The sequence below is a fragment of the Lygodium microphyllum genome, chromosome 11 (assembly GCF_053477565.2).
Source record: "Lygodium microphyllum isolate KBCC chromosome 11, Lygodium_microphyllum_v1.1.10, whole genome shotgun sequence".
NCBI classification, from domain to species: Eukaryota; Viridiplantae; Streptophyta; class Polypodiopsida; order Schizaeales; family Lygodiaceae; genus Lygodium; species Lygodium microphyllum.
The window spans coordinates 86,336,885-86,345,883 of record NC_141145.1 but is presented as its reverse complement, the minus strand read 5'-3'; the positions used below and the strand labels follow the sequence as shown (position 1 = coordinate 86,345,883).

The window sequence follows — 8,999 nt, the reverse complement described above, 5'->3', positions numbered from 1 at the left end:
ACAAGTTTTTCGGCACAACGTCTTGGATCTTTGGGAGAACATATCGAAGGGGAGCAAGGACTACATAGTAGAATCTTTGCATGAGAAGTTTTCGGTACTTGCTGTAGGAGATAGGTTTTCCACTGGCTGGATGGAGTACATGCATGCATACATGTCACACAAATGATCGGACACACGCAAGGCACTTAAGAGTGGAGCCTCAAAGGCCCATTGGCTAGACGTAGATTGGAGACACATATTCTCGAGGACATTGGAGACAGCAGCCTCGCGCTGCAAGGGCAGGAATGGAGGCAGGACTGGTCCTTCATCTTGGGAGTGGTGGCCACTTGACTTATGGACTTTGTAAGTTTTTCTTTTGTTCTGCTTGCTTATTTTTTTGCAATATTCATTGTACTGATAATCGTGTTTCTAATAGTTGTATTTTGTTTCCTTTGCAACACTCCATTACAAACCGTGATCCCAGTGGTCTAGAGATGCGATATGTAGAGAGACATGGTCTCATTAAATTGATCAACCGATTGTATGGACACGGTGGCCCAGTAAGTCACTCATCTTTCTTGTCCGTAGTTGTTAATTTTAATTAGAATGCATTATTGTATGGTGGACTAATGTGTAATTGTTTCTTTTTTTGCAAAGTCCGTTCGATTCTCCTTTGCGGCGAGACGAGTTTTCAGATGTAGAGGATCTATACCTCGCCCTTGGATCTATGGAGTGCATGTCCTCTTCTTTTTTGGTCATGTGATTTATGTAGGCATTTTCTATGCACTATGTTATTATCATCATTTATATCTTGCAATGATTCTACTGTCGCTTTCATTACGCATCTTGTATTTATTTTTACTATCAGTCTAGTTATGGATTCAAGTACACTTTGCCTTCATTTTGACGACCATTGTACACCTTACTATATATTTTTTTCTTTGTAATTGTCGGTATTAGAGTCGCAAAGTTACTGCACGTGTCTCTATTTGCATGAGTATTTGCGATGCTATTTTTTTAGCGACGACGTGTTTAGCAATGACAGGGGCAATTTTTTAAATGAATATTTTCATCCCTTTAAACATCGATATGAGGCCTGTATCTTGTAGTGTCTGAATTTTGGCTACCATGTTTCTATCATTTTTATTATAATGACAATTGTAGCACGCCCAAGCTATATGCCATCACCGTTTAATCTTGCAAAGGCTTCTAACTATGAGAATATTATTTTGAGGGGCTTGGAAGGGGATTTGTATGTGGCTAGTAAATTTGTGGACATGTATTACAAATGCTACTCCCTTACAGAAGCACAATTGGTATTTGGCAATTTACAAGTTCCAAATGTGGTCACATGAAATGCCATGCTCATTGAGTGTCTAGAATATGGGTCTTGTGAAGAAGCATTGAGATGTTACAAAATGATGTAGTTGCAAAGCATACTTGCAAATGTTATTACATTTATCATGTATTTGAAAGCTTGTGGAGCCTTGGGGGCATTCAGAGAGTAGGCTAGGAAATGCATACTGAGATCAAGAACTCATGCTTAGGAAATGATCTTATAATAGGAAATGTGTTGGTAGACATGTATGGGAGGTATGGTTCTGTTGCAAAAGGTCACATGTTTTCAACAACATGCTAACAGAAGATGTTGTATCACAGATTGATCTGATGAATGCATATTGTGAGAATCATGAGAATGATAAGGCTTTATAATGTTTTGAAGCGATGCAAGAGCAAGGTACATTTTTGGATGATGTAACCTTTGTCATTTTCTTGAAGTCTTGTGGCCTTTCACATGACTAGATAAATGATGATATATGCATGGTGAAGTTTTTTAGAGTGTGCTTGACAAGGAGCTATCTACGAGCAGTGCGATGGTTGATATGTATGGCAGATGCGACTCTCTTGCAGAAGAAGAACAAGTATTTGATAAGCTGTCAGTTGCAAATACATTCTCCTAGAAGGCACTCATGGCTCGATATATTGACCATGGGCATGGTGAAGAGGCCATTATCACGATTAGCTATGCCTTGAAAGCATGTCTTGCAATAGGAGCAGCTCACAAGGGTTAAAAAACTCATAATGAGATTGTTAGACTTTGGATGTTGGAGGGCAAGATTGTGTTTAGAAATGCTCTTGTGGATAGGTATGCCAAATGTGGTGCACTTGCACAAGCACAAGAGGTCTTGGACTAGCTTCTTTCTCGAGATGTAGTTTTTCACTTTCTTGGAGTGCACTTATTGTAGAGTATTTTACAGGACTTGAGATAGTATTAAAGTATTAAAGTCCCTCGCAACAACGGTGAATTCATTATTTGGGCTTGATCTAAAGCGCCAGTATTTACACATGGTTAGTTCAATGCTGTATTTTCAAAGGTGTAATCTTCCTATGGTGTGAAAGTCCTATTGGGTGAAAAGGGTGGGGATATGACCACAAACATTGTATACAAGGATGTACTTTAGAAGGTGCAGTGATGTGCATTGCTTTTTCTATAGAGATGTAGTTATTAACGACCATGTAGGGTCACTAGTTTGGTACATAGGTGAATTTCTCTTCATGCCATATTTGGTTAGCATATACTCTTTTGGAAGTGGATTATTTTTCATGTTTCACTATTGATTTAACTTTTGCAAATGCCTACCCTATAGTGGCGCTATTACCCACTATGAAAATGAGCTACAATGCATGTTGCATGCAGTAACGAGTGATGATCTCACAAGAAGGATGGTCGCAAGAGTTGTTGAGTGTTTACATGATGATGTTAATATTGACATTAAGCGCTCAGTTTTTATAGAAGTTATACATTGTAGATACACGCAATGTTTTCGGGTGCATATGAACGAGGTTGACTGCAAGAAGAGGTTTCAATGCTCTCATACTAATAAGATACTGAGACATTTGCTTAAGTACAAGTTCAAGGATGTGGGTTGGTACCTACTGAATGGTTCACACATGTTCAATGAGGTATTATTATTTTTGAAATAAAATGGTCTTTGTTAGTTGTTCCATGTATTTATATTGTGATTTTGTTTAAATGTAGGTGCTAAAAAGAGAGGTAAGACTATTGCATCTCCCATGCGATTACCAACAGAAATTATGGGATCAACCCCTACTTCACCCTCTGCATGTTTTGCTCGAGAATGAAGATTTTTCTAATGATTCCTCAAGGACGATGAAGTTTCATTTCTATTAGGCATCTTGAAGACATTGTCTTTTTTTGTTAGCATCAATCGTTTACCTATGGTACTTGGAAACTGTCGTGCATGTGTAGATGAAAAATAGCATATAGGATGTCCAGAACTTAGCCTACATGGCTTGCTAATTGAAAGTAGGATGTCTTATATCTTCCCTTCATGGCATGATTAGTGGAAAGAGGCCAAAGATATTAGCGTCAGACTCTACTCCACCTATGAATGTCCTAAATGGATATAACAACAATTTCTCAAAAAAGGAGATAACTTCGTTTTGACTAGGTCTCTTCTTAAAGAAAGTCTTTTGGTAGTGGTTGGTCTTTGTTTCATTACGATCCATTTTAGTATAACATTGTTGTTTCTAAATATCATGTGAAGCAAGCATGTGATTCCTTACATTCGTATAAAGGTGAATGTTTGTAAGTATGGTGCATAGAAGAGTTTGTTTGTATGTCTAACATTCTATATTACAAATTTTATAAACTACTTTTGTTTTTAAGTTTGTGGAGAGAGAGAGAGAGAGAGAGAGAACTAGTCTAAATATTACATAAAGCGAGCACGTGTTTTCTTACCATCTTATATAGATGAGATTATATGTATATTTAGCATTCTTTGTTTTATAATGATAGAGAGAGAGAGAGAAAATAAAATAAAATAAAATAAAAGATGAAGATAAGAAGAAAAAAAAAGAGAATTTATAGAGAGGATTGGGAGGGAAGAGAAAGAGAGAGCGAGAGAAACAAAACAACTTAAAAATAGAAAGAGAAAACATGAAAGAGAAAGAAGAGAAATGAGTTATTAGCGAACCGCACAACAACTTCCCTTCCTAGCATTTCATGCACACAAAACATGCACAAATGCTAGTCATACATTATTTTAAAAAAATTTGGCAGTTGAAAACAATGAAAGAAAAAAAGAAATTAAAAAAAGCTACAAATGGTTGATTCAGTTGCAATGCTTTATTCGTTTCTTCACTCTCACACGAATCAAACCATCACAAAGGTTTCTCTACCTAAAACCCCTCCTCCTCTCTTCTCTTTTTGGGCCGTCTACCACCACCATCTATCTATCTCTCTCTCTCTCTCTCTCTCTCTCTCTTTGTGTCGTCTGTTACAGTTCGCTTCATCAAGCTGCCCTCCCTTCTCCGATCGCTCCGCACCTCTATGTCGATCTCTTCCATTCCAGTTGTTAACTCCTCTTCCCCCCGGCACCTTGATTTATTCGTCCTCCCCACATTGCCATTCGGTGATCCACTCGCACAATGGCGACCGCCTCCTGCCACTGGCACAGGATTTTCAGCACTGTATCTTGGAGCAAAAAGTCATATCACAGGTGCTACGCTGTTGCCGCTGTCGCGTTGCCGAGGTACGACCTTGATCTCGAAGAATGGGAGTGGCTTTGTCCGCTGCCGGCTCTGCAAGTGACCCACGGGCAGAGCACCTGGAAAGACGACCTAAGCCAGCAGGCTTGCAAAGCTTCTCAATGTATCTCACATTTCCATGGGGTCCCTTCTACGGAAAGAAGCAGCGATGTTGCCTTATTTCTCGAAAGAGGTATGACTTCTATACTGATGTGGTCTAAAGATTTTTCCTAGCTTCCTTGTGTGATAATGCATTCTTTCGTGCATAGGCGTGTTGCCCAATTGCATTCTCCTTTCCATAGAGCTTTCAATGGCCAGTACTTTAACATGGTCTGCCCTCTTTGAGATGTTGCATTTGCTAGCACTCAACAGTAGCAATATAGCATCTATCCATTTCTCCTTGAACTGACATTAAGATTAGCTATACTATTGTCAGCAACGTGTTGTGAAATTGCATGTGAAATAACAACCTATCATATAAGATTCTATAGGGCATTCAATGTCTAGTACTTTACATTGCACTGTTTATTTTGAGGATGTTTCATTTGTAAGCACTTGCGAGCAACACAACAGTCATGCCTATTTCCTTGACTTGATATTAAGATTAACAAAACTACTGTCAGTAAGATGTAGTGAAATTGCTTGTGAAACAATAACCTATCACGTGCACTTATCATGTTAGGGCTTTTCTCCTTAACATGGCATTGAAACAATGCTATACACCGTTAGCAGCATGATTTTATCACATTTACATGGAGGCTAAGCTATTCTTCTCTCGCTAATTTTAGATGCACATGGGGCAAAGTTGTTTGCCTTTGGCTAATCTTATGTACTTGTTAACTCATTGATTGTTCATTTATTTGCTCTTCTTTTGTGTGAACCAGCTGGCCAATCTTATGATTCAAAGGAAACTAGTGTCCACGATGAGGTAAGACTATTGCATCTAACGTATTTATATTGTGAAATCTAGAACTCTAGGATCTCCTAATAGAAATCAAGAGCCTAACTTTGCTATTTGAGTCAATAAGATGGCAAAACATTGTAGCTATACCTATTTTTGTCCATGCCAATGTTGGTTTTGCAACAATAGAGTGCAACGTGTTAGTTACGCCACCATGTGAGCTTTGTATGTGTGAATGGCTCCAAAGGTTCGAATTTTTACATGAAAATAGTGAATGACAATATGATAGGCCCCTTATCTTCGCCATGAAATAATGGTAGTTTTGACATTTGGCTCTTGTGAGTGTCTTTTTTGATGATTTAGATGAATAGATTCTTTGCTTGTCACACTTGTTTTGTAACTTTTTCAAAGTTGCATGGAACACTTAATGATCTTCTCTTTCTACTTTTGATGGTTTCTTCCTTTTCTTCAGCATGTATGAGAAATCTTCGTAAAGAGACTAGATGCCAAAGAATAAAATAGCTACACATACCAACTCCAAAGGCATCCCATGAAAGTGTGACATGCGAGTGGAAGCATGAATTCAATATAGCTTTATAGAAGGAACACTTCGTTGCTTTAATGTACGTATACAAATATGATACGCCTAATGTCTAAATCAAGTAGTTGCACAAGTGAGGATGCACCAATCTTTAAACTCTGCATTGTGATATTTTTTAGCAAGCCCAAAGCCATATAATCATGAACCTCATCTTATCTATGAGGAAATATTTAGCTAGAAAGATATGGATATCCATTTCTCTTTTTCATTTGTGCCCATAAAATCTTTCACCTGGCAACTTGCCTTTGGAGAAGCACAAAAGCAAGAGGTCACTTACATAAGAAAAGATGGATAGGACAAAAGAAAAAGCCATTCCTATCTAAAAGGAAGAAGCCTTCTTGTAGACTTTTGTTCACTTGGGACGCTTATAAGCTTTTGTACATATCACAAAAAGAAAAAAAAGAAACTAGTGATGCTCATAAATGTACAAGGGATGCCAAACTAGGGATGCCAAAATGTACAAGGGCTCTAATAATTCCAAGTTACAACAGTTTCAAGTGGAGTGTGGGATGCAAAAGGTTAATGCACCGATTGTGCGATGCATTGCCTTCACTTTTGAGTCCCCTTGGGTTACGGTCTTCCTCTTATTCAATGGTGATACATTGAATTTAATAATGTATTGATGTGGGGTTCTTCCAAGGAATGTAAATATAGAAGAACAATTGAGTGCTTGTGCAAGCCATTAGTGGGATTCAATCCTAATCTTGACAATGTGTCTAATGCAGAGGAGAAAGCGAGGATTGTGGGCGTTATCAATAATATGCTGAACATTATTCATGCACTAGTGGATGGGATGAAGGTCGTGCATATTGCCTGCATCATCCATTCAGACTTGCATGCTAAGAACATGGTACTAGACTTTACCAAAGAGAACGTCCCTAGGGTTGGCATCATAGACTGGGGTATAATGCTCATTTTTGGCATGATAAGATCAACAATTAACTGTGGTTGTTTAAATGATCCCATGCACCTCATAGATGAGCGTCTATGGAAAGGAGAGTTGGAAAGGAGAAGAAGACATTGGATTGCACATGAGATCTACGACCTACTATGCCAATCCACCTATAGCAAGGAGTTAGATGTGTATGCAATTGGCTAGCTCATCATCTATCTTCTTGAGTTTTGGTACCTAGGCTAAAACTTGTGGTTGTGTAGGAAGCCAAGGGATGCCCTAAATGAAGTGATCATGCATCTGATAGAGTTAAAGGCAAGTGATTGCACGTTGGTAGATGATAGGGCTATAGGTATATCCTTTGCAGACCTCGACAACTTTTTGAGGGTATAGTGTGGGATTGATCCTGCAAAGGCACAGAGACCCCTTGTAGAGCTTGGTCACATCTTAGCTCACCCCTTTTGAGTAACCTAACTCTTACAATCTCTACTTGCGACTTGTAAAACAATCTTTCAGCTTTTGGAGTTTCCATGACTTGTTAATCTAAACATGTCTCGAAAATATTAGTAACTTTGTAAAACTCTATACTCCATGAAACAAGACTTGTAATTTCTGTCTATAGATAAAGTTAAGGGCTTTTAATTTTTAGGAGTAATTATTCCAAGACTTCATGTCTGTCTCATTTACGATTTGTTTTGTATGATTGATAGTTTTTTCAAGTTTTGAAATTCACTATTTGCATTTTGTCATGCTTTATATCATGGTGAAGATTTTATATCTATAAATTGTTTCTAATTAGCAAATGTAAAATACTAGTAAGTATTCTAATGCATACACAAGGTTATGTGTGAACAATCTGTAGTGGAGAGTGTTAAAATCACATTAGCACAAGTTGCACAGTCTGTGCCACAATAAATAAGAGAACGATTTCCAAGAGATGAACTATTGGAGGCAATGTCAACAGCTTACCCACAATTTTAGATTCATTAGCAAGATATGTTTGCTCTTCAAGCATATTTCAAGAAAAGAGTTAATGTCCTTAAATATCACTTTGGGAAAATGTTACTATTGTAAGGGTCTGATGCCACCTTCTTGGTAATAGATGGAGATGCACTTTTGCAACACTTATAATGCTTTGGAGAGACCATGTAGCATCAATTTATAAAACTTGTAGAGCCTACAAAATCAGGTGCAATTACTCGATTATGGAACACGTTGAGCATGATTCAAGTTCTCCAAGATCGTATGCTTGTCACTATAAACAAGCTAAAAACTACAATTTGAATTGAAAGAAGGAGTGATCTGGGAGATCCGTGAGTAAGTGCCTTGAGGTTTTATCCCCCTTTCGGAGCCAATAGAGCCATCAGATTTGGGTTTCGAGCAGTAGAGAAGAAGTTATAAATTTGATGCACGTTTTGTTCAACGAAGAAGCTCAAGGAGATCTAATGCGTGGAGAGTGCTTCTGAGTAGTGCCAAACAAAGGATATCGGGTTCTTTCAATACATATTGATTCTATTCATTGTGCTTTTTCTTTATCGTGTTTACCTCTTATGTATTCATTATCTTCTCTTCCATCTCCTATCTCTACTTTCTTATACCTCTTTGATCCCCGGTGGATTCGAACTTTTGAAAAAAACCCCTCCAACAACGCATGAAGCCTTTGATAAAAGCTTAGCCAATAAGCCTTATAGCCTTTATGCCTATGAAAGACAATGTTTGTTTTAAAATAAATGTTCAAATAACCATGATTATAATCAAGAAGATAAGAAAGCTTCAGTATAAACTAGTCGTATAGAAAACTTTTCTTAAAAATCTCTCTCTTTACATAATGTTGATACCACTAAGTTAAAAGACAAGTGGAGAACCCTTTAGCCACGAACCAAGGGACAAAAACTTGAATAAATAGACAATATTATATCTCTTGATATTGATGAAGATGGTGTTATCCTCTAAGATGAATGTTTCCCTTGTTAATGATGTGGATGTATCCACCAATCACCTTACTCTAATACCAATGTTGAAGGACTTTACCATACAACGACCAATTATTAACCAAAAATTGAAAGAGAAATAAA

The 8,999-nt window shown here is 37.7% G+C and overlaps 1 protein-coding gene across 3 annotated transcripts; it reads left to right on the top strand.

Moving 5' to 3' along the window:
- Positions 1 to 4,177: 4,177 nt before the first annotated feature.
- Positions 4,178 to 8,143, top strand: LOC148029049 (uncharacterized). 3 transcript variants are annotated; one of them, XM_087688650.1, is made up of 3 exons: positions 4,178 to 4,723; positions 5,415 to 5,458; positions 8,027 to 8,143. In XM_087688650.1, exons 1-3 carry the CDS (start codon positions 4,432 to 4,434, stop codon positions 8,087 to 8,089), a joined length of 399 nt encoding a protein of 132 aa, XP_087544776.1. In that variant the 5' UTR covers positions 4,178 to 4,431; the 3' UTR covers positions 8,090 to 8,143. The 3 variants fall into 3 exon arrangements, with proteins under 3 accessions (XP_087544776.1, XP_087544777.1, XP_087544778.1); XM_087688651.1 differs by lacking the exon at positions 8,027 to 8,143 and adding an exon at positions 6,758 to 7,540; XM_087688652.1 differs by lacking the exon at positions 8,027 to 8,143 and adding an exon at positions 5,904 to 6,041.
- Positions 8,144 to 8,999: the final 856 nt, after the last annotated feature.

Excerpts from the sequence above, each read along its gene's own strand:
- LOC148029049 (XM_087688650.1), top strand. The coding sequence starts at position 4,432 with ATGGCGACCGCCTCCTGCCACTGGCACAGGATTTTCAGCACTGTATCT. Across the intron at positions 4,724-5,414 it reads TGCCTTATTTCTCGAAAGAG|CTGGCCAATCTTATGATTCA; the intron begins GTATGACTTCTA and ends TGTGTGAACCAG. Across the intron at positions 5,459-8,026 it reads AAACTAGTGTCCACGATGAG|ATGGAGATGCACTTTTGCAA; the intron begins GTAAGACTATTG and ends TCTTGGTAATAG.